This window comes from Alternaria infectoria (genome assembly GCF_024043175.1).
Source record: "Alternaria infectoria strain BMP 0036 chromosome Unknown scaffold_14, whole genome shotgun sequence".
Classification (NCBI taxonomy): Eukaryota; Fungi; Ascomycota; class Dothideomycetes; order Pleosporales; family Pleosporaceae; genus Alternaria; species Alternaria infectoria.
Window position 1 is genome coordinate 23,419 of NW_026250703.1, and position 23,368 is coordinate 46,786.

The following is a 23,368-nucleotide window of genomic DNA, read 5'->3' on the forward strand; positions in this document are numbered from 1 at the left end:
TTCGACTACATTCGTCCGCTGCTGCAGAACTCGTCCGAAGCTACAAGAGGTCACCTTGGCTGCCATCGGTGTTCGCTGCGGACTTAACCATCTTTCAAGGCCATGTTCATATCTAATCGGCCCTTTTGCCGGCACCGCTAAGACGAACGTGCTTCCGTTCCGTACTGCTAATCGGGTACGCTGCATTACCGCTTTTGGAGTCGGTCGACACATTTGGTAACACTCGATTCTCGACTACGGGTGTTGCCGTCCCCGACTTCGTAAGCAGACTGTCCCAAAGTCGACTTGTTGACTTTCAAACTCTACTCCACGACCAGAGACCCCGGATTTACCACCAGAGTACGAAATACTACATCACGCGCGGTTCATCGAATGAGCCACGCTCGTATCATAAGTAATCGCGATCCACTGCGTTTGCTGGGCATTAGTCAAGGCCTGCGCGAACGAGGAGAAAGTTCGTCCGCCTCATCGACGCAAGACGCGAGACGAAGAGTAGCATGAAAGTCTGTTGGAGAAAGTGGCTACGCGTACAGAGCGATAGCTCAGTATATAGATCGTTGCAATGACATCCTTTGTGTCCATCACATCTCTTCTCAATCTCCTGCTTGTGCCACCAATCTCAATCAGCTTTCTCGTTCAAACACCTCAAACACAATGCTAGCAACCCGAGCATTTTCAGCTCTGGTGGTGGGCTTCCTGTCATCCAGCTCGTTGGCTTTGCGAACACGTCAGTCCGAGGTACCTACAGACCTTGTACAGCGTGGTCTCGCAGCCATTGGCATCAACTCCAACACGTCCGATGTGCGCAATGTGAGGATCGGTGGCTCTCAATTCCGCACCAAGTCTATCGTCACAACGATAGCCCTGGATGGCATGGACCAAACAGTCGTCCCATATGGTAGCCAGACTATCACGTATTCGTACGAGACAGGCAGTCTGAAGCAGCGCATTGACAAGGTTTCTGGCTTAGGGAGTAGGTCTTCTCTCTTGATACCGTTTAATGGGAAACTGACTTCGAAATCCTAGCTCTTTGGATGTTTGCTCGACCGGAACTCGAGCCTATGGACTACTCTGTAGTGGTACAGGGTGGTGATGACGCGTTTGCTGCTGTGGTCAGGGGAAGCTATGCGCTTTTTGACCCGACGGCTGCTCCAGAAGGCTACTTGGATGGTACTACGTCCACTGAGATATTTGTATCAAAGTCTGACGATCAACAGGATATCTCGCGGCGTATATGATCTCCGATGGTCAAAAGTGGGATCCGTTGCTGCTCAGCAAGATATCTGCAAATGATTCCACCCTCCGTTCCGAGCCGGTGGAAGGAGACTTACTACTTCCAGCAGGTTGGTCATCACCTACTTTGCTTTTCACAACCTTTCTAACTCGGCCGTTAGTGTTTGACCAAGCACTGAACATGTCAATCATCTTCAACCCCGACACTTACCTACCCTTCGCTATCCGCACATACGAAGACCATCCCTTTTTCGGTCCTTCGACGAACGATCTCCGAGTATACGACTTTATCTCGGTTAACGGCCTCATGATACCCCGTCATTACAAGACCATATACAACAACCAGCGCTTATGCATCGACTTCCTTGCAGACGACATATCGGTCAACACTGAAGTCGAGCCATCGCTCTTCGATGTCCCAGCCGAACGCGGCGAACTGAGCATTCCCGTTGTTGACCCCGCCCTGACTGCTGAGATCGGTGAGAAGTACACGAATTACATCTGGTTCGGTCGGAACAACTTCACAGTCGAGTCGCTCAGTGGATCGCAACCGTACGCAGATCTACCCGGCGTTTGGGTCGTCCGACCACCTGGTGTATCCGCGTACCGCCAGATCCTGCTTGAAACTGACACCTATGTTGCTGTTCTGGATGCTCCTGCTGAGATCGTGGCGGTCTTGCTCGAATGGGTCAGGATCAACATTGGAAAGCCAGTGTCGCAGGTGTGGGTAAGTCAGCGATCTTAATCCGCCTAATTACTACTCTGATGAGCTTTGCTAACATTGCATAGCCTACGCATCATCATCACGACCACGCTTTCGGTGTCAAGGGCTACGTCCAGAACGGAGCGGAAATCGTCTGTCCTAAGATGGCTGAGTCGTACTACGCCGATATCCCCGGCGCCAAGTTCGAAACCTTTGAGTACGTTATCGTCTATGCCCACCACCGGGCCAAGCGCTAATTTGCTCTAGACGCGGAGCGCCACACATCATGGAGACCAACGGTTTCAGGGCCACGTTCATTCACATTGAAGGCAGCATTCATGCCCAAGACCATAGTGTCGCCGTCATCATGCCTGCTTGTCCTACTGAGGACAGCACAGTCGTTGTGTTTGATGCCGATCATGTCACCCAAGCGCAGTTGATGGCAACACACAACGACCACAACGAGATTGCTCAACTGGTTAAGGCTATGGTGAAGCACCGGGTAGCGAAGTCAGCGGTGTAAGTTCTCGAGCTACGCTTTCGAAACGTGGTCACTAATTCTCGGTACGCAGTCTAGTCCCTGTTCACGGTGACTTGGCCAACATGACTGATGTCTATGACGGGATTGGTTACTTGTTTCCCGACTATACGCCATTTGACTTTGAGTACCGCGGCGACAATTGTACCGTTTGATGAGGAAAGCGAGGAAGGCGACTGAGACTACCTTGCAACGTCGCCTTCTTTGCCTGTGCAATCAGCTGTGCGAGTAGCTACGTCGCATAGTGCAGCAATGGAAGGTCATGTCGAAAAGGTGTCGCCTCTGAACAGACGGGGGGGTTGTATTGTTTGAGTCTGGGTCGTTACTACCGAGAGGTGTAGTCTCTCCAGCTGAGACTAAGTGAGATGACGCCTTGATACTTGGAATCTGTCGTGGTGAGGTATCCGCATGGAAGCATGAGCGATGGAGGATTGACGTGCCAGGTGTTCGATGGCTACTCAAGCAACTTTTCAGATCATACTCCGTGGCACTTCGTATGTAGTTCGGTGCTCTCGTGATATGTCTTATCTCAATCTTCCAGTCTTGGGTCCTTGCTTTTCCTCTCGCTCATTCTTTCACTCATATGTGTGATCTCTTCAGCCGCGTTGCTCTCAATCTTCTGCGATCTTTGATCCAACTATAAATGCGTCAGCAACGGACTGCGATAAAGTTATCAGAACACTCACCCAATGAACAGCCGCAGTCACGCCAAAGAACGCAAAGACAACAACTATCATCGCGATATACCCCTTCTTCCAATACGGTGCATCGCTTGCTGGATAGAGTGCAATACCCCAGAAGGTGTACAATACCGACTGCACCATACTCATGACGTACAGCGTGACCGATCGAGAAGCGTCATCACCACTGCGTTGAGAGATCACGCTAGCCCATCCGTAGAGAATGGGGTTAACGATGTACGAGGTACCGGCCAAGTAGAATGCGAAGAAAGTTCCAGCGGTCGGAAGATTGGGTATCAACAACAGGATTGAGACTAGAAGCTGCAGAGCGCCAGCTAGTACAACCATCGGTATGCGACGATTGGTCATGTCGATAACGTAGCCCGCTCCGACGTTCGACACGATTGACACAGCCTGTATACCTAACGGGTAGGTTGTAGTCGCATACGAAGAGAACTTCTCGCTGTTTGCTTTCATCCAGAGCAAGAATAGACCTTGCAGAACGATGGCTTCCAATGCGCAGGCTACTACTGAGTAGAGAGTAAAGATGTAAATGTCCGGTTTGGCTAACAGTCTCTTAACAAGGGATTTGAGACTGATGTCATGGCTCCAATCTTTCTTCGGTGGCAGGCGACCTATTGCTAGCTGAATTTCCTCTTTGCTGAGATAGGGGGCATCTGTAGACTCCGGCAAGTTGGGGAAGAACATGAGTCCGAAGATGCCGAAGGGGATTCCCATTGCACCGTCTGAAAGCGATTAGTGGCGATGGTCTACCTCAAGAGGTGGACGTACTGATAATAAACACCCATTGCCATCCTTGAAGCGAAGTCTGTCCATGCAGACTCTCGTTCATCGCAGTCATCATCACACCAGCGAACATGCTGCCAATCTGCCCAATAGCCGTAAAGATGGCTGTACGTTTGGCAATTTCCAAGGGCTTATACCAGCTACCAAGGATATAGATAGTGCCGCTATAGAGACTTGATTCGAAGAAGCCCTGGAAGAACCGAACTACGCATAGCTGGGCGTAGGTCTTGCATGCCGCAGAGCACATCGTTAGGCCGGACCACACTAGCAGTGTGAAGGGCAGCCAGAACCGGGGCGCGACTTTCTGAAGGATGAGGGCATGGGGTATTTGACCAACACAGCTGCCCGCAGTAAACATGGCAAGCAGAATGCTGTATTGGTCGCCCTCGAGTCCGAGAGACTCCTTCAATCCAGACACGTAGGCATTGGCGAAAGCGCTGCGATCAAGGTAGTTGAAAAAGTATGCAGCGCAGCAATACACCTGGAGTACCATCAGCTGCCATTATGTCAATTGATATCTTCTCCCCACCAGTATAAAGCAATCTGCGGTTGGTTAGATGCGCAACGTGGGGATCTGACGGGTGGTTCCGACGTACCGAGCTTGCGAACCAGTCGCCTTTCGAGATCTACCATCTTGTCTAAGCGTGTGTAACCAGACCGATCATGGTGAGAGCGAAGCATAGCTATTGCATTCATCTGAACTCATGCAGGGACAGCGCGATGTGGAGGTCATGGTGACGGTACCTTGCTGGCCACAAACGAGCCAATCATGTCGCCGGTTTTGCTAAGCATGAGCAAGTTTCCGTTATCGTAAGAGAGGGTCCTGCCGCAGCCAAGTCGCAAGATTTCGGGGGCGAATATCGTGACCCGTCGACCACGTTTGCCTGGAATAGACACAGGGTCCTTAGCCTTGTTGTGGCGAAACTACGGGGCGGAGTCTGGCGACGGCTACCTTCACGTGCGCGATTCTTAGGCACCACAACCACGACAATGCGCACAGACTCCACGGCCCGATATGAGGCTATGGGAGAGTCGCACTCACCAGATCTCACTGAGGAACCAAGATCTACATCAACTCTTCGCATCACTAGCCCAAGCCAAACCCAAGCCCCGGTCTGAATCAAAGGCGCATTCTTTTCGTTGACCACGACCCCGTCTCTAAGGTTTACCAAGCGCTTTTGCTCTACACCAACCACTCAGGTAGCCACATCGCAATACCACCTTCAACATGACCACCTTCAGCACGACCACCTTCAATATGGTCACCACTCCACACATCGTCGCCCCCACAGCCCCCCACACCCACACCATCATCTTCCTCCACGGCCGCGGCAGCTCCGCCAAGACCTTCTGCTCGGAGCTCTTCGAAAGCGAGGACTCTTCCATCAAGACATTCACCGACATCTTCCCCGGAATAAAATGGGTCTTCCCCAACGCCCCATCATCCTGCGCAGTTACCGAGCGAGAAGTAATACCGCAATGGTTCGACATGACATCCGTGCAACGGCCCGATCAAGACGCCGAGTCACAGAAAGAAGAACTATGGCAGAGCGTCGCGCAGATTCTCGAAGTCCTTGAGGAAGAGATGAAGCCCGTGGGATTGCGCAACGTGATTATAGCGGGGATGAGTCAGGGGTGCGCTACTGGTATTTTTACGCTGGTGACTTCTGGTATCCGTGTTGGAGGGTTCATGGGGCTGTGTGGGTGGTTGCCGTTGGCGGAGGAGCTGTCTACTCTGATGGTGGTGCCTGGACGAGAGCGGGGTGTGTTTGAGATGCCGTTGCTTTTGCAGCATTGCAAGGACGACGAGGTTGTGCCTGTTAGGAATGGGGAGAAGCTTAGGAAGAAACTTGAAGAGTGGGGTGGGGTCGTGGATTGGAAGTGCTTTGAGGAGGGTGGGCATTGGCTTAATGAACCTGGGGGTATGGATGGGTTGGTGGAGTTTATTCGGGCGGTTATGAGGGCTTCGCCAATCCCTATACCTGTTAAAGAGGAAAAGAAAACAGAGGAGAAACCGAAGAGCAGAGATTGGTAGAGCGGTGTAGACTTCTAGGAGGCAAGTGTTAGATGTCTCCCGCTGGGGGGTGCACAGCTAAGGGATGACTTCATTGTAAATGTTGTTTCGTTCCCATATATGGCTTGAATGGACATCGGAATGGAGATCACACTCCTGTAACCTAACCCTTGCCCTCCATCGTATTCATCGTCCTGCGTCTCCCCTCCACACATCCAGAGAACATGTCTACAGCAAAGTCTTCCCACTCCTCAAAGCCTCCAAATCACCCATAGTAAACCTCACATACCGATCCTCACCAGGCTTCATCCACATAACCACATCATCACCACCACCCACAACCTTAGTGCCAAACTTATCAATCTCCATACCCTCCGTCCGCAGCGGCGCCTTATTTTGCTTCTGGTTATCCGTGTTACTAGCTTCCTTGACCAAGCGCAAGAAGACCGGTACTGCGTATCTCGGTAGTTTACTCCTCGAGTACTCCAACAACGCCTTCCAGTCGAACGTCTCGGGACTGACGCCATCGGCAAGTCGGAGAGCGACGCAGCCAGCGCGACCATCATGCCCAGGGACAAGTGTACCGTATACAATGGCCTCACCTACACCGGGGTACTGTCCGAGAACTTCTGCTACCTCAGCTGTAGATACGTTCTCGCTCTTCCATCGAAATGTATCGCCCAGTCGGTCAAGGAAGAACCAGCGTCCATCGTCATCCCGCCTTAGCGCATCACCAGATCGGTAGAACAGATCGGCCTTCTTGAACACGTTCCTTTCGAACTTCTTCGCCGTGGCCTTTGGATTGTTGTGATACCCAGCGAATGCTTCTTCACCTGGTACAGCGACCAAGATCTCGCCACCCTCGTTATACGAATTGCGCTTCACGAGCCCGGTCTTGGGGTCTCGGAGTAGCTCTCCAGTTTCCGGGTCGATGGGAACAGGTATGTATACGTCGTGAAGAAGTCGTCTGATAATAGCACCGTGCTGCGCTACTGTCGTCGCAGTGAAGGGCCCTTTGCTGTGAACCACCATACCCAGAACGCCTTCTGTCGAGTTGAAGAATTCTATTACTTCAGGGACGTTGAAGCGCTCTTTGAACCGGTTCCATACATCAGGTCGCATACCGTTGCCGTACATGGCGCGTAATCGGTGGTCTCTCTCCCGGGGATGTGGTGGCGCCATAAGCAGATAGCGCGCTGCTTCGCCAACGTAAACGAAAAGGGTAGACTGGGAGTCGTGGATGTCGTCCCAAAATGTGCTGACGGAGAACTTTCGTCCTATCGCCACGCTAACACCACCTGAAAGTGCTGATAGCACAGATAGGCCACCTGTACCGTGGAATAGCGGCATGCAGCAATACCATCGGTCTCCGTTTGGCCCGGCTTTCTGGTCAAAGGCAAGGGTTTGCGGATTCCCTCGTTCGTGGAAACGGTTTACCATGAACTTCCCTCCTTTTGGTAGACCCGTCGTTCCTGATGTGTACAAGAGACACGTCGGATCGGAACCCTTGACGTTCTCTCTGTACTGATCGCCGGGTACTTGAGTGCTGTGCTGCTGAATCTTGCTAGTCAGGTCTCGATCGACCCTGAACGCTGTGACACCCATCTCTTCCACTGTCGTCCTCACACCCTCGAACCGTTCTTGACATCCCTCTTCCTCGTCTACAAGCACGACTTTCACATCCGCGACTTTGAGACAATGCACCAGTCCTTCTCCTTTGAGGTTGTAGTTAAGGTGGGCAGGCGCGGCACCGATGGAAAATAGACCCAACCAGATAACCATGAAGTCTGCGCTGTTCATCATGTAAGTCGCGACCATATCACCCGGTTTTACGCCTTGAGCGAGAAAGAAGTGTCCCCATTGGACGGCGCCATCGTGAACTTGTTGCCATGTGTACGTTTTCTCCCGCGACCAAATGGCTTGGTTGTTGCTGTAAAGTGGAACGTGAGTTGCGAAAGCGTACCAAGGGGATAGCCTCTTAGTTTTCTCTATGTTGACTTAGCTCCGAACTGCGTCTGAACGTAAGTAAAGGTATCGCTGGGGCTACATACCGAGTTGCTCATAGTAGCTAGCTGCGTTCTTCTTGAACCTCAGTCCTCTCAGGTCTTGTGCAATGTGGTATTTCGCGTTGACGTAGGCTGCTAGCCCGGAAATAGCTGCTACAGATGCAGCAGCCGCTGTTGCATCCATCTTGACTGATCTCGGTCTCGGATTCCTCTTTCGGGTAGATGTTAGACGTGGGTGTGAGAGAGGCACTGGGAGTGAAAAGCTTCAGTTCAAGGAGGAAACGCAATGGCCCGGTGTGATCGTCTTCCACAGTTGCCGTTTGTCGGTCCTACTGCTAGCTGAGTCCGGAGCTAATAAGATACCGAGGTCGAGTCAGTTTAGTGGGTCTTGCGAGACGCGTAGTGAGTGCGGGGGTGACCTAGCGCGTCGGACATTTGTACAGCGATTGCTTGTCTCTCGGGGAAAGCTTTGCGAGGCGTGGAGCGAAGTTTGACTTATGACGGTGGTGTTTGCTGTGGCAGAGGCTTGTGGCTGAGACGGCTAAAGATCACGGTCAATGTACCAACGATAACCACGATGGTATCAGAATGAGGCTACCCTTGCATACGGATGACAGCTATATTTCCTTTCTTATCTGCGAAATGTATATGCTGACCTCTGGGTGTCATTCGACGCAGCTATACAACGGCTCGAAATCTCTCGATCGTAAAACGCGTCTTCCCAATGTTATCAACATGAACTTGGCACAACACGGCCATTGTCCTATTTGACTGCCTTTTTCTCCTTCTTGCCAATGTTCTCCGTGCCCGGTGGCACCTTGAGTCCTCCAAACACCAATGCGCCGACTCCGACCATGCCGGCAGCTCCGGTCGCATATGCCGTCTCGCGGCCCGCCCACCAGTAGAGGGTGCAGAAGATGAGAGGTCCGAGGGAACGTCCGATTTGACCTGACATTCATTAGTAGATGTTCCGATGGAGATGGGAGTCTTGGCTTACCGAAGCTCCGATGGTTGCCCAGCTTGTTGCCTCGCTCGTCTGCGCTCGCCTCGAATGACGAAAGACTGTTGAGGCCGGTAACGACGGTCGCGCTTGTTACGGCAAGAAGCGCAGCGGCCCCGTAGAGTGCGCCCTGCGTCTGGACCCTTCCGAGCATGAGGAAGGCGATGGTGCAGCTTACCACTCCCATTTGGACCACCTTGAGAGGGTGCATCCGCCGCACTACGGATCCTTGGAGGAGAGACGCGACTAGTCCAATGAAACCAAGCAACCGGCCAGAGTCCTTGGCCTGGTAGGAGAAGAGGTCGTATGTCATGAAGGGTAGCGAGAACTCCATGCCGCTGAAGAATAGGATGAAAGTGAAGTGCGTAGCGTTGAGTAGGAAGTGCGAGTTCGTTCGGCCGCGAGGTTTTGGTGCTTCGCTGCCTTTCGCATGCCCGTTCGTGGTGCTGTTCTCAGCCCTGCTGGCCGATGGTAGCGTCTCTGGGAGGCTGACGTAGAGGTAGATGGTCTCTGAGACGATCAAGAACAGGGAGAAGCCCGCTGCCATGGCGAACGGGTTCTTGTCCATGACTTGCAGTGTAGACAGGTATGCGCCCAGCGCCGGCCCGAAGGTGAAAGCGATGCTGAAGCACACGCCCACAAGCGCCATGGTCGAGCCTCTCTGGCTGTCGTCGCTGATGTCGGTCGCGATGGCCATGGCAAGCTGCACGTTGCCCTCGCTCAGTCCTCCCACCACGCGGCTGGCAAGGAAGGTGCGGAAGTCGGTCGCAGCAACCCAGAGCGCAACGCTGAAGATATTGCCCACCATGGACCACAGGAGAGCTGTGCGCCTGCCATATTTGTCCGAAAGTGTTCCGATAAAAGGAGACGCGACTGCCTGACACAGCGAGAAGAGCGATCCGAGTGCGCCGCCGAGCAGGACTATGTCGTAGCGGGAGTTGATGGGTTTCGCGAACGAGTTCTTGTACGCATTGAGGCCGGCGAGGATCTTGGAGAGAACCGTGTTCGGGTCTCCGGTTTCATGGTTACGGTAGAATTCGATGAGTTTGGGGAATAGCGGGAGGATGAATGTAAAGGAGATCTGTCAGGGTCAGCCCACGCGAGCGGTTACACGCGACGGGGATGACGTACCAAGTCCAGCAGCAGCGAGATGAACAGCACCTTCAACACCCTCTTCCGCAGTGCTGGCGGTACCGGAGTCGTGTCTGAGCCCATGTCGAAGATGTGCGATGGTTATCCAGCCCAGTCGCAAGAACCCCGAAGCAGCGAATGGAGATGTGGACACAAGTAATCGGCGGCAGCTGTCTGGTTAAAAGCAGCGCAGCGAACGAATAGAGGGGAAGGGTCTAGTTCAGCTTGGACGGCAGACCCTCATCTAATGATACACTAGAAATAGAACAAGTCGCGAATTGTGGTCATTGGTGGCAAGCGCCGAAGTGTATTCGGGTCATGACGAAGTTTGGCCGTACGCGGGTGGCTCTGTTCGTGAAACAGGTGGAACAGGTGGGCACGAACCACGTACTTGAAACACCACAAGAAAGTATCTGAGGCAGCCACGGCACCGACGCCCACATGGGCAGAGTCATTGTACTGGCATGCTGCGAAAAGGAGATGTGGCATCTGTGATCGCGCCATGGCTTGAGCAAGTATCGCAGGCGCGGATGCGACGCTCGAGTAGAGAAGCCGAGGCAATGTGGAGCTTCACGTCGATCATCCATCCCCAGCATCACCCGACTAAGCCGATAGCGTACGTGTAGACGGCGAGCCTTCCGACATTCCAAATGGTCTACCAAAGATACTCGTGATCTTCTACATTGTTCCAGGCTCACGATGGGCAACCCGGAGGCAGATCGGCTAAAGGCAATGGCAGCCGTACAGGCCATGTTCGAGAAGTACAAGCTACTTGCAGCTCGTAGGCCAAAGAACCACGTGGTATGGAGACATCGATACCATTCACGAAGCTGCTATTAATCATAACCAGGACTTTGACCGCGAGGTCATGCTGAATCTGGAGCTTGTGGATGCTACTCTCGATGGCACCGTTACCTACGAGTTCTTCATCGCGCCCAACCTGTCCAACTTGAACAGTATGTAACGGGGTGTTGTCCGATCTGTTCACTACTTGGAGCTAAACTGTGGTAGACGTTATGCATGGAGGTGCTGCTGGAGTCATATTCGACATGTCAACAACGACAGCACTTTGTCCCCTAGCTCGGCCTGGCTTCTGGGAATTCATGGGCGGTGTTACACGAACCCTCAACATCTCCTATCTCAAAGCTGTGCCAATCAACACCAGAGTGCGGCTCAACAGCAAGGTAGTGAGTATCGGAAAGCAGATGGCCATGATCCGAGGCGACATGACCAGTCTGGACGGAAAGATCACATATTGTACCGTGGAGCACCACAAAGTGAACGCGCCCGTGATCAAAGAGCATCTAGACGTAAAGACGGCATGGGATGAGGAGTTTGCCAGAGAATGGAAAGCGAAGGGACTAGACGACGTGAAGAGTAAAATATGATGAAAAAGCTCAGGCCAAACGCCGAGACATGAATTTTGTACACTTGCTTCGTAGCATGCTGTGACATCATTAAGAGTCTTTGCTCCATCGTGAATGTCGGCAAAACTGGTATCATATGACCTCCGTCTATTTCCTCTTGTTGAACTTCTTGGATTCTGTAATGGGTCAGTATCGTCCATACACCCCGTCTTAGATGCATGGTGCTTACCAGCAGCAGTCCTCTTCTTCTTGGGCGCGCCCTTTCCTCTTGACTTTGCAACATTCAGGTGCTCCAGCCAGTCTTCCTCTTCTTCATCGATGATCTGGTGTTCGGGGTAGAGGCTTCGCAATTGACTAATTGTTCCTATCCGCGGCGGGTAGTAAGAAGCGACAGCGGGACCCTTGAGGCGCTGGTGCAGGATGCGCGATCCGAGACGGATGCGTTCGGGGTTGTACGTGGTGTTGAAGACTTTGCATTGGACCTGCACGTGTCAGTGAGATGAACGAAGACTTTGTCAGTAATCATACACACCCTCATCAGGTCCAAGACCCTCTGCCGTGGGACCGCCATTGTGCCTGCGATGCGGGCCTGCGGCGTTGCGGCGATATCTGAAATGTCGCGGAGGTGCCCTTGGCGCTCCCGACTAGCGCGACTGAGCCTCTCACCAACTTTCGAGGCACCAAGTCGTCACCAACCACACGCCCAAAGACTAACCACCATTCCTGGCTATGGCGTCGCAAAAAAGTGGCGGAGGCTTCAATCACTATGGCCGCGACCAACAGCACAAGAGGCACCAGCCTCAGCCTCAGCATCGCAACGGCGCGAATCACAATTCACATCCACCGCAGCCTGAGCTCTCCTCCAAGGACATGCAGACTGGACTAACGGCTCTGCTGGACAGATTTGTCGCAGAAGAGGCGACTGTCGGGGCAGACAAGGATATCATCCATCATGCGCACGAGCTCCGTCGCCTACTTTGTGCCCGGAACAACCCAATCTCTGCTAGAGCGAAGCGCGAGCTCGACGAGAAACGGCCTGACAAAGCAGTCAAAGTCGCCATACCCGATTACGTCGAGCGCAAAGTACGCGCCGCCCAAGATCTACCTCCCCTGCCGCCTATCAAAGAACCCCACCTCCACGAAGCCGTCTTTACGCATCGATCCGCCATCTTCGACCCTAGTATCCCTGGCTCCACGCTCGGCGGTGACCTCAGTCTAGACTACGAGCGACTCGAACTCCTCGGCGACGCCTACATCGAACTCATTGCCTCCCGCGCCCTCTATAACCGCTTCCCACACGTCGACGTCCCAGACCTCTGCACCTGGCGCGAACGACTAGTCGAGAATTCCGCTTTGAGCAAGTTCTCCAACGCCTATGGGTTCCCAGACCGTCTGAAGCATCGCTCTCAGTGGGACAAGAACTCCAAGCAATACCAGAAAGTCGTCGCCGACATCGTCGAAGCCTACGTCGCAGCAATCGTGCTATCCGACCCAGAGAACGGATTCGAGACGGCAGAGACATGGCTGACTGAGCTCTGGGCACCACAACTTCTTGGCTTCAAGGAGAAGATCATCGAGAACCCTCAAGCCAGAGACCAGCTCAACAAGCTTGTTCTCGGCAAAGGCGTCAAGCTCATCGCCAAAGAGGAGAAACCCATGACCTACGACTCGAACAGCGTACAGTGCTACCACATCGGCATGTATCTCACCGGCTGGGGCTACGACAACGAATGGCTCGGCAGCGGCGATGGACAGAACAAGGTGCAGGCTGGTGTCGCCGCGGCCGCAGACGCCCTGAAGCGGAATAGCCCAGTACTGCAAGACGCTATACGGCAGAAAGATGAGCTGCGAGCCGCGCGCTTGAAGGAACAAGAAGAGAAGACTGTAGGAGGTACTGAACCGCAGAACACCCTCAGCACTGAAGCGTCAAATGGTAAAGTGTCAGACGATCAGGACGCTACGCAGAAGAAGCGGAAAAAGGAAGACGAAGATGCATCACATGAGAAGAAGAAGCACAAGAAAGAGAAGAAACACAAGGCTACGGCTGACAATGGCAGCTGCTGACCGCGTCGTGTCACGACGACTGTCAACACCCCTTGCTCTCTGAGTGTGACTTAATGAGGGCCACCAATTCTCGTAGCTAATACACGATCTTATCATGCAGTCGATGGCTAGGTAGGTAGGTAGGTAGGTAGCCATCAAGACGTATTCTCTTCGCTCGATGCTCTCATTGTAGTCTCGGGCATCCCAGGCCTGTCCTCCATCACAATGGTTGAAAACTCGACGCAAATAAGTAATTTGACCTGCTAAACTCCCGTCCCGTCACAATCATCTATACGCAAGAACACAGCACATCAGCGCAATGTATGCCTGATTGCCTCTACAACAAATCTGGACTATGCATACTTAGACGAGGAGATTCGGATATCCGATAGCATACATCGAATGCAATGATCTAATTCCCATCACTCACGATATTCAATTCTGACGTAACGCACTTCGCGCCTCCAGCTTTTACTTCCCACGAAGTCTTTGGTATGCCTGCCCTAAACGCCGTATGTTCCGAATGCTCTCCTCTACTTCTTCAGCGCCCGTCCAGCGATATCCTTGCGATACTGCATGCCCTCAAAGTGTATGCACTCGACGCCCTTGTAAGCCTTCGCAACAGCTTCTTCCAGTGTAGGCGCCGTAGCCGTCGAAGCGATGACACGACCACCGGCGGTCTTGAGCGTGTTATCCGAGAAGGAGGTTCCAGCATGGAAGAGGACGACATCTGTGTCACATCAGCATCATCACAACCCCCATAGACAGACAAAAACGAGACTCACCCTCAGGAACAGCATCCAACCTCATAACCGTGCCCTTCTCATAACCCCCCGGATACCCACCCGCAGCCACAACAACCGTCGCCGCACTCCTACTCGAAACCTTAACATCAACACCCTCCAACCGTCCCTCCGCACACGCCGCCATAACCTCCGCAAGATCCCCCTCCATAAGCGCCAACAGACTCTGCGTCTCTGGGTCTCCAAACCGGACGTTGTATTCCAGCACCTTCGCCCCGTTCTTCGTCATCATCAGCCCCGTGAAGAGCACGCCTTTGAACTCGAAGCCTTCGGCGCGCATGCCGTCGACGGTGGGTTGCAGGATCTCTCTGTCGACTTGCGAGAGCACGTCTTTCGGTGCGATAAGTGTGGGCGCGTATGTTCCCATGCCACCGGTGTTGGGGCCTTGGTCGTTATCGTAGATACGCTTGTGGTCCTGTGCCGGAGGCAGTGATTTGATCGTGCGGCCGTCGCTGAAGGTTAGGATGGATAACTCGTCGCCTTCGAGGAACTCTTCGATTACGACTTCGTCGCCTGCGGTGCCGAATTCGCGGGTGAGCATTATGTCTTTGAGGGCGGCGTGGGCTTCTTCTTTGGTTTGTGGGATGATGACGCCTTTGCCTGCTGCGAGACCCGAGGCTTTGATTACGACGTTGTGGGAGATGGAGTCGAGGTACGCTTTTGCGTCGTCGTATTTGCTGAAGTTCTCGTAGGCGGCGGTGGGGATGTTGTGGCGTTTCATGAAGTCTTTGCTGAAGGTCTTGCTGCCTTCCATGCGCGCGGCGGCTGCGCTGGGGCCAAAGGCTTTGATGCTGCTGAGGCCATTGTCGCGGAAGTAGTCGACGATGCCGGCGACGAGGGGGGCTTCGGGACCGGGGATTAAGAGATTGATGTTCTTTTCTTTGGAGAAGGCGACGAGGCCGGCGAAGTCGCTGTCTTTTACGGTGGTTACGTTGGTGACTTTGTCGGAGAGGGTTGCGGTGCCGCCGTTACCGGGGCAGACGTAGATGTGCTCGATCGAGGGCGATTGCAGGAGTTTCCAGGCGATGGCGTGTTCGCGGCCGCCGTTGCCGACTAGGAGAACGCGGAGAGATTCAGACATGGTGTGTGATGTGTGTACAATGGCTTGTTGCGTCGTGGGAGTGTTTGCGCCTGGAAATTTTTGGGAGCGCATGCCCCGCCGTGGGGTAGCATGCAGGGATCTGCGGGAGTGAGGTCACTCAGCCCTACCAGGTCCCTGAGCTGTCTCGTGTCTTCCACTCATGACACTGTATATACACTCACAGTAAAGACACAGTAGACACCCCAGTTCACATTTTACTGTCGCATGGTCTAAGTGCTAAAGAATCAGAGTCTTCATATAGGTTCAGCGGGGAAAGGTTATGACCAATGGTCAGATAAAGCTGGCAGTCAGTCGAATGGTCTACACCATTGTATTACGGATGGAAACTTGGAGTAGGGTATCGATGTAGTAATAGTGTACATACGGTGGAACGTGCACCGAAAAGGAGGCTGACCCCCAGTTCATACGACGATGGACCTGCCCTCATATCGTCGTCCACAAGACTGCCGACACCTGCAGTTGCACCTGCAACCTTTCTTGAGAGATCCATACCAGTAGTCCTTCAAGCTTGCATCAAGCTGCAGTATCTGAATGGACACAAGAATATAGATGATCTGCCGGTCTTTGCGTTCTTCGTGCGTAGCAAGCCAATAGAGGATGAAGATGGAAACGGATCTCATCAACATCCATGTGATGTCGTAGAGGAGGTGGCCAATGATAAATGACTATCCATCATTCTCGCGCTCAATACTGCGCTCGTGTTCTCTGACGGAATGACTTGAAGCGCTCATGGGTGGCTCCGGAGTTGATTTGACTTGAGCGTCGAGCTCCGAAGAGGGCACAAGCGTGTCGTCTGACTGCGGTTCTGCGGGGGAGCATTCTCGTTTGCCGAATAATTCCCGTTGCACAGCACCTGGAGTAAAGTCACATCAGCCTAGGCCATTGTGGTTTTGCTTAGCCTTCATGAAGAGCTGACCTAGCACGTCAGGCTGTGCTATGCCATGGTTCTGCATGTATGGTTGTTGCTGATGCATGCTCGGCATATGTTGGGTGTTGTGGTTGTGGATGCTGAAGCCGGCGTCTTGTTCGCGTTGTTGGCCGAAGAGCTCTCGTAGAGACAGTTGGCGGCCCATCGGGGCAGAGGAGGCGGCCTCGGCAGGCTCGGTCGCTTGTGCGGCAGGCTCGAGGGCTTCGCGGCTCGCTCTTGCCCTGTCGGCGATGTCCATCATCTTGGCAGCAGTCTCGACACGGCAGTTGGCGGTGGAAGCTGGTGGTGGGTCGGCGAAGATCCAGATGCCGTAGACCTGCTCACCCTGGATGATGACATAGGGATCGGATATCTCCATCTCTTCACTGCTAGTGAGCTCCTGGTAGAAGTTGTCCAGGCCGCGACGGTTGAGGATAATGGCGCAGTATCGCTCGGCCCCAATGGGCGAGGGAGTCAGTTGGCAGATGAAGAGAGTACCCTCAATGCCCATCTTCTCCCATGACTGCGTCTCGAGGTTGAAAGTATACAGCGCGGCGTATGGCGTTACATGCTCTATGGCGACGAGGTCGGCGTACTCGCGACGCAGGACGGAGAAGTTGAGCTCTTCGTTTGATCGCTGTGGTGGGAGGGGCACGTCGACAGCAGGCGGCGCGTCCGTCTCGTAGTCTGACGGCTGGGGAGGCGCCTGGCTCTGGTTTGCGCGGCCTTTGCGGTGTGGCGCCATGACTGATATGGATGTTTGTTGTGGTGGAGGTGAAGGAGAGCGAGTGTGGACGGGATTGGTGTAGTCAGGCACCGAGCCCTGGAAGCTCCTGCCCTGCAGCGTGGGATGTCGCGGGGAGCTAAGCACAGCCATGCCAGCCCGGCTCTTCACCATCGTCATTGCTAGCAGCGGACTGTGGCTCAACTGCCCGCTTAATCACACACAGTAATCGCCATGGGATGACTGCCCGACATACACGCAGACCCTGCATCGCCTCCCTGCAAACCTTCGCCGCCCACCCTCGCCCTCCGGCCTCCTCCTTCACCCCGCCATGGCGCCCGACGCCTCTTCCGTGCGCTCCACTGAGCGCCTCGATGCCACCATCCCCGGCGCATTCGATCCGCGCACGCCGAGCATAGCTTCCATCACCACCCACCAGACATCCCTCTCGCAGGCGCTATACGAGCGCCGCGCCGAGTACACGCGACCGCGCAACGTGCGCATCAAAGTCGGCACCTGGAACACGGGCGCTCAAAAAGGCACCGAGCAGGATGTCGGCAAGTGGTTCGTCCAGGGCAAGGGCATTGAGGAGTCGCTCGCTGGACTCGGCGTGTCCGACCCAGGCGAGCACGGCAAAGGCAGCAGAGAGAGCATCCCCGCCCAGGAAGCGCGGCATAGCACGTCAGAGCCTACTGTTCCCCACCGCGAATCAGGGGAGGTCCCCGGCAGAGAAGAGGTCGATATCTACGTGCTAGGCCTCCAAGAGATTGTCGACATCACTTCTGCCGCAGAGGCTTTGAGGCCCTTTACCGACCCCTCCACAGCGAACAAATGGAAAGCCTCGCTGGAAGCTGTGCTGCCCAAGGGCTATCAGCTGGTATCGGAGCAGCAGCTGATTGGCCTGTGGCTTGTCATCTATGCCTCCCCAGCTGTCCTACCGCAGATCAAGAATGTTAGTACCACAAGCGTCGGCACCGGCTTGATGGGATACATGGGCAACAAGGGCGGTGTCACTACACGCATCGTTCTGGGAGAGACAACCCGACTCGTCTTTATAAATTCCCATCTGGCGGCTGGGGCAGACAAGTCATCATTAGAGAGAAGAAACTGGGACGCGGCTCAGATCAACTCCCGAACACGCTTCGATCCTGTAATAGATTCCCTAGGCTCTTCGCAGAACACCGGTGAAGGTTTAGGTGACGAGGACTTTGCCTTTTGGTTTGGCGACCTGAACTATCGTCTCCATGGCATGCCAGGCGACGACGTGCGCCGCCTACTCACCATACATACGAAAGACCTGGACAAAGAAGAAAATATTGGTCGTACTTCGACATCTGACGATTCCGGGTATGCCTCGAAGCAATCATCTGAAGAAGCGCGCGACGCCGTTCCTATGCCGCCAGAGCTCGATCCAGCCTCACTACAAACCACCATCTCATCCCTATTACCGCACGATGAGTTGCACCAAATGATGAAGAGCGACAAGGCTTTTCATGATGGGTGGGAAGAAGGCCCTATTCGGTTCTTGCCGTCCTACAAGTACGATGTCGGGAAAGTTGGTGTGTTCGACTCAAGCGAGAAGCGCCGCTGTCCTAGTTGGTGCGATCGCATCCTTTACCGTACGCGAGCATCTAAACAGGAGTATGAAACCCGGGTTAGAGAACAAGAGGCGGCACGTAAACATGCTGAAGAGATGGAGGGGATCGATTTGCCAGGCGACTACGATGTCAACAGTGTCAAGAATGTCTTGTACGCCTATGACGAAGACAACGATGGTGACGACGACTATGATGAGAACGAAGACCCAGAGCCTGAGCCGATCAAGACCAAAGACGATCTTGAGGCTGAGATACTGCTCGAGTACTACACCACCCACATGCGCGTTCTCAGTTCCGACCACAAACCCTTGGACGCTGTCTTCAAACTGCAATACGACGCCGTGATCCCTGAGCTGAAGACTGCCATTCATGCCGAAGTCGCTCGTGAGATAGACCGCCAGGAGAACGAGGGCCGACCATCGATTGCAGTAGTGGTAGAACGCGCGACCGGCTCCCCGTCCGACGGGCGAGACAAAACAGACAGCACCTTCGAAGGTGTCGACTTCGGTGACGTCAAGTTCGCAAAGTCTACAAGACGTAACATCACCATTGCAAACACTGGCCGTGTACCAGCCACCTTCGGATTTGCTGATCGTCCGGTGGACAAAGACCAACCTGCCGGCCCGTTCCCGCCATGGCTTTCTGTTACATTTGACAAGGCCCAAGACAAGCTTGATAAACCAAGTCCAGACGACATCCATCAATACTTCACGCTCGCGCCTGCCGAAGTACTCAATGTCGAACTGAAACTCAAGATTGAGAGTCCAAGTTCAGTTCGCGATCTCAACGAAGGAGATGCCGTGCTTGACGAAATCCTCGTCCTCCGCGTTGAAAACGGACGTGACCACTTCCTCCCAATACGCGCCCACTGGCAACCGTCGGCACTTGCACGGTCCATTGACAAGCTGATCAAGATTCCCGAAGGCGGTATCAGAAAGCTGCAAAACCAGATACCAGCCCGTGGCGAGGTAAAATGGAGCGTGCCTAGGGAAGTATTTCGGCTGACCGAGGCGATAGAAGACCTGACGGAGCGAACCCTGGCCGAATGGGACATGACCAAGAGCGAAGGGGAGAGGGCGCCTTGGCAGGACAACGCAGGGTGGCCTTTTGTTGAGGGTCGAAGTAATGGTGGACATGACCGAGAGGATGAGCTTGCGGGGATTTATGAGGCGCTGGACTGTGATACCCCATTCGTCGACGCGTTCTACCCCGAGACGCGCAGCACCGAGCGAGTCGAGATGTTGGCTGAAGCCCTCATCACTTTTCTGTCCAGCCTCACAGACGGTGTGATCACCAAGAGTCTGTGGGAAAAGTTAGAAGAAGCGTTAGCCCGTCAGGAGAAGGCATCAAAGAGTGCTTCTTCCCCGTTCTTCACATCTGACGATGAGAAGATGACCATCTTGGAGGTACTAGCAACAGCGCCCAACCACAACGCTACTTTCCTCCTCATCCTCTCCTTCCTCCAAAACATCGCGAACCAGATTACTGAGGTGTCGAAACCGCGCCCGGAAGATAGCAACAAGAGAGCCAGCATGGATATGAGCCTTCCGTCTAGTCCGCAAGCCAAGGTCAGAAGGAAGACGTTGAGTCGAGTGCCTGAACAGGCTATCCGCCAGCTTATCGTGAGGAACTACGCTGTTGTCTTTGCAGATTGTCTGGTCAAGTGGAAGGATGGTGGTAGAGAGAAGGAAAGGGCAGCTAGGAAAGAGAAGATGGTTGGAGTGCTCGAGTTGTTTCTGAAGCAGGACTAGTCATTGGAAGATGTAGTGATACCCGATCAGTACCTGGTAATATCAAACGAATTTTCCTGTAATGCGCTCGATATTATCTTGTATAATGTCAACGCTTGACATATTTTCGAAGTTCGGTGGTCGATCTCTGTCGGTCAGGACAGTCCGTGGTTCTAGAAGCCGTCGACGCACGCTATACCACACAAAGCATAGCGCCACCATGCACGATCCCCGGTTAGAACATTAGCGCATCCGAGATATCAAAAGTCGCGCTTCTTTAAACCGCTCTTCAGCCCCCTCTGCAGCCCTCGATCACCAGTTCGATAATATATGCACCACCAAAAATGTCTTCCACAGCCCCCGCCTCACAGATCCACCTCCGCACACCCCCGGAGCCCGGAAAGAAACCCGCGTCCCGCACCTATCTGATCTACTTCGTGACTGGAAACCCTGGCCTCGTAGAATACTACCGCACCTTCCTCACCCACCTCTACGGGCTACTAACCCACAACACGGCCTCAGACCTATCCATAGAATTCCAAGTCTACGGCCGCAGTCTCAGCGGGTTCGAAATGAACGACGCTGAGATCAAGACGATGAAATGGCGGAAACAGCCACCGTATGGGTTGCAGGACCAGATTAGGCATTCGGAAGATGAGCTTGCGGAATTGGTGGAGGAGGTTAAGGAGAGTGGTGGTGCGAGGGATGTTAGGGTGATCTTGGTGGGGCATAGTGTGGGGAGTTATATTTGTTTGGAGATTATTAGGAGGTTGAGGGCGCATGGGATGGTGGGGGAGGATTTTGAGACGAGGGTTGTTGGGGCGGTGGGGCTTTTTCCGACGGTGGTGGATATTGCGAGGAGTGAGAGTGGGATGAAGGCTTCTGTAAGTGATGGTATCCCCATACTGACATTCTCGGGGGTGATGCTAACAGTCACGTGTAGCCCTTCCTGAAGAACTCAAACTTCGCGACCTTTGCAGCCCTCTTCGTCAATTTTCTTACCATGTTCCTACCCATTTCCATTCTGACAACCCTAATCGCAAAATTCATGGACTTCCCCACTGACGCCGCGCAAACCACCGCCGCCTTCGTCAAATCCCCCCACGGCATCCACGAAGCGCTCCACATGGCCCGCGACGAAATGTTCCAAATCGATACTGACATCTGGGACGAGGAGATCTGGGGCGCCGCCGCTTCAGAGCCCGCAACAAAGCATCCGCATCCGCGGCCCATCCTGCGCTTCTTGTTCGCGCGCAAAGATCATTGGGTTGCTGATGCGACGAGGGATGCGCTGATCCACACTCGCGGGAGGTTTAGTCGTGGGGATGGGGTCGAAGAGGTGGAAGGGCAAGGCGAGAATTGGAAACCCGTCATGGAGATTGATGAGAGGGAGGGGTGGCCGCATGGGTTTTGTATTCGTCACGGGGTGCCGGTGGCGGAGAAGGTGGCGGGGTATGTTCGGGCGATTGTGGCGCAGGATATGGCGAGGAAGTAGCGACTCTTATTGGTGGGTTTCACGAAGCATCTCACAGCATGGGGTATATGTACAGGGGCACATCAGGTGTTCGCGAGACCGAAGAAAAACAGAATTTTTATGTTATCGTAGATCTGACTATCATCACATGCAAGATGGTTGGGATTGATGGAGATGCTGGTGTCATTTTTGGACATGTTTTTCTTATCGAGACATAGTGTTGTGTATGCAGCAATGCGGCACAGCCCCTGCCATCATGGGTAGCAATGCATGGTTGCAAACATCATGCACGAGATCGGAAGTCATCTCCCCCGCTTTCAGCCTGTTCATTCTCAATCTCTTCTCACTCCCCAGTCTCACCGTTCACACCCTTCGCTCGCTCTTCATTTTCCCAATCGACGTCTCGCTCCGATACCAAAGATCACTTCAACGCTCTTTACCTCCCGCATTTCATACGACTCATACGCGAGGAGATACTCTACGAAAGAGAGAAGTATCGCATCTCCAAGAACCCCCCGGCCACGCGAGCGAAGCATTCACAATGACACGCAAACCCCACAAAACCCCGCCAGCTCAGCCATACCAATACAACGAGCTGCCTCGTGATGGGTCTTTCCGCTACATCGTTCTACACCGAGGCACTGGAAACGACCCTCTCAAATGCAGTCTACAGACAGCGCCCTTGGCCAAGACAACATTCGAGGCTATATCCTATGTCTGGGGCAAAAGCAAGAAGAACAAGAAGATCATCTGCGACGGCCGCGTGATCAGAATCACCAAGAGTCTTTCCAATGTGCTGCGGCGACTCCGACTCCCTCATAAACGGCGTAAGCTGTGGGCTGATGGCATTTGCATCAATCAAGATGATTTGGAAGAGAAGGGGCACCAGGTAGCCATTATGGGGGATATATACCGGTCGGCGAAGTGTGTCTTGATCTACATTGGACCCGAGGACTATGGCGATGGACCATTGGTGTGCTCTTTACTAGATGACGTCAATCGGATGTTCGACGAGACCTGCAAAGACATCAATATGGCGCGGAATGCTTTTCCTTGGCCCAAGGATGATGATGCCCTCCTGTCCGACTCTCGGTGGAATTCTCTGAACAACTTATTCCGTCATAAATGGTTCGAGCGCGGTTGGGTTGTCAGAGAAGCGGCATCTGCGCGGTACGGTCTAGTCATTTGGCATAATAGCGAATTCAACTGGAAAAAGCTGATGCGAGTAAACATATGGCTGGTAATGCGCGGGGAACGAATAAAGACAAAATTTGAAATCAAAGCACGGACCGTGTGGTCCCATTCGGAGGCTTTCAAACAGAAGGACGAGGCCTTTATTGCAACTTTATGTAAGGCGCACCAATGGCGGTCGCCGTCGTTGTTAACACAGCTCAGCGCTGGAAAAGCGTTGAAGCTATCAGACTCTCGCGATAGAATATACGCTTTCATGGAATTCTCTGGCGGCCCCGAGGGTGTGGTTACCATAACCCCCAACTATCACGAACACG

The 23,368-nt window shown here is 53.6% G+C and overlaps 11 protein-coding genes across 11 annotated transcripts; 5 read left to right on the plus strand and 6 right to left on the minus strand.

Moving 5' to 3' along the window:
• Nucleotides 1–654: 654 nt before the first annotated feature.
• Nucleotides 655–2,459, plus strand: J4E92_007785 (uncharacterized protein; the record flags this gene model as incomplete). The annotated part of the gene is made up of 5 exons (XM_051499148.1): nucleotides 655–973; nucleotides 1,027–1,170; nucleotides 1,218–1,960; nucleotides 2,023–2,153; nucleotides 2,204–2,459. The coding sequence occupies 5 exons, from the start codon at nucleotides 655–657 to the stop codon at nucleotides 2,457–2,459; spliced, it is 1,593 nt and encodes a 530-aa protein (XP_051350397.1).
• A 544-nt stretch (nucleotides 2,460–3,003) lies between these two features.
• On the minus strand, nucleotides 3,004–4,594 carry J4E92_007786 (uncharacterized protein; the record flags this gene model as incomplete). The annotated part of the gene is made up of 5 exons (XM_051499149.1): nucleotides 3,004–3,111; nucleotides 3,161–3,900; nucleotides 3,947–4,442; nucleotides 4,491–4,504; nucleotides 4,558–4,594. 5 exons carry the CDS (start codon nucleotides 4,592–4,594, stop codon nucleotides 3,004–3,006), a joined length of 1,395 nt encoding a protein of 464 aa, XP_051350398.1.
• Nucleotides 4,595–6,203: 1,609 nt separating this feature from the next.
• On the minus strand, nucleotides 6,204–8,165 carry J4E92_007787 (uncharacterized protein; the record flags this gene model as incomplete). Its single annotated transcript, XM_051499150.1, has 2 exons — nucleotides 6,204–7,963; nucleotides 8,027–8,165. The coding sequence occupies 2 exons, from the start codon at nucleotides 8,163–8,165 to the stop codon at nucleotides 6,204–6,206; spliced, it is 1,899 nt and encodes a 632-aa protein (XP_051350399.1).
• A 579-nt stretch (nucleotides 8,166–8,744) lies between these two features.
• J4E92_007788 (uncharacterized protein) lies at nucleotides 8,745–10,196 on the minus strand (the record flags this gene model as incomplete). The annotated part of the gene is made up of 3 exons (XM_051499151.1): nucleotides 8,745–8,929; nucleotides 8,979–10,062; nucleotides 10,113–10,196. The coding sequence occupies 3 exons, from the start codon at nucleotides 10,194–10,196 to the stop codon at nucleotides 8,745–8,747; spliced, it is 1,353 nt and encodes a 450-aa protein (XP_051350400.1).
• A 615-nt stretch (nucleotides 10,197–10,811) lies between these two features.
• J4E92_007789 (uncharacterized protein) lies at nucleotides 10,812–11,500 on the plus strand (the record flags this gene model as incomplete). Its single annotated transcript, XM_051499152.1, has 3 exons — nucleotides 10,812–10,913; nucleotides 10,963–11,068; nucleotides 11,124–11,500. 3 exons carry the CDS (start codon nucleotides 10,812–10,814, stop codon nucleotides 11,498–11,500), a joined length of 585 nt encoding a protein of 194 aa, XP_051350401.1.
• Nucleotides 11,501–11,626: 126 nt separating this feature from the next.
• Nucleotides 11,627–12,050, minus strand: J4E92_007790 (uncharacterized protein; the record flags this gene model as incomplete). The annotated part of the gene is made up of 3 exons (XM_051499153.1): nucleotides 11,627–11,655; nucleotides 11,709–11,961; nucleotides 12,012–12,050. The coding sequence occupies 3 exons, from the start codon at nucleotides 12,048–12,050 to the stop codon at nucleotides 11,627–11,629; spliced, it is 321 nt and encodes a 106-aa protein (XP_051350402.1).
• A 158-nt stretch (nucleotides 12,051–12,208) lies between these two features.
• On the plus strand, nucleotides 12,209–13,543 carry J4E92_007791 (uncharacterized protein; the record flags this gene model as incomplete). Its single annotated transcript, XM_051499154.1, has 1 exon — nucleotides 12,209–13,543. The coding sequence occupies one exon, from the start codon at nucleotides 12,209–12,211 to the stop codon at nucleotides 13,541–13,543; it is 1,335 nt and encodes a 444-aa protein (XP_051350403.1).
• A 512-nt stretch (nucleotides 13,544–14,055) lies between these two features.
• Nucleotides 14,056–15,406, minus strand: J4E92_007792 (uncharacterized protein; the record flags this gene model as incomplete). The annotated part of the gene is made up of 2 exons (XM_051499155.1): nucleotides 14,056–14,252; nucleotides 14,308–15,406. The coding sequence occupies 2 exons, from the start codon at nucleotides 15,404–15,406 to the stop codon at nucleotides 14,056–14,058; spliced, it is 1,296 nt and encodes a 431-aa protein (XP_051350404.1).
• An 890-nt stretch (nucleotides 15,407–16,296) lies between these two features.
• On the minus strand, nucleotides 16,297–17,079 carry J4E92_007793 (uncharacterized protein; the record flags this gene model as incomplete). Its single annotated transcript, XM_051499156.1, has 1 exon — nucleotides 16,297–17,079. The coding sequence occupies one exon, from the start codon at nucleotides 17,077–17,079 to the stop codon at nucleotides 16,297–16,299; it is 783 nt and encodes a 260-aa protein (XP_051350405.1).
• A 310-nt stretch (nucleotides 17,080–17,389) lies between these two features.
• J4E92_007794 (uncharacterized protein) lies at nucleotides 17,390–20,407 on the plus strand (the record flags this gene model as incomplete). Its single annotated transcript, XM_051499157.1, has 1 exon — nucleotides 17,390–20,407. One exon carries the CDS (start codon nucleotides 17,390–17,392, stop codon nucleotides 20,405–20,407), a length of 3,018 nt encoding a protein of 1,005 aa, XP_051350406.1.
• Nucleotides 20,408–20,730: 323 nt separating this feature from the next.
• Nucleotides 20,731–21,881, plus strand: J4E92_007795 (uncharacterized protein; the record flags this gene model as incomplete). The annotated part of the gene is made up of 3 exons (XM_051499158.1): nucleotides 20,731–21,099; nucleotides 21,265–21,270; nucleotides 21,330–21,881. The coding sequence occupies 3 exons, from the start codon at nucleotides 20,731–20,733 to the stop codon at nucleotides 21,879–21,881; spliced, it is 927 nt and encodes a 308-aa protein (XP_051350407.1).
• Nucleotides 21,882–23,368: the final 1,487 nt, after the last annotated feature.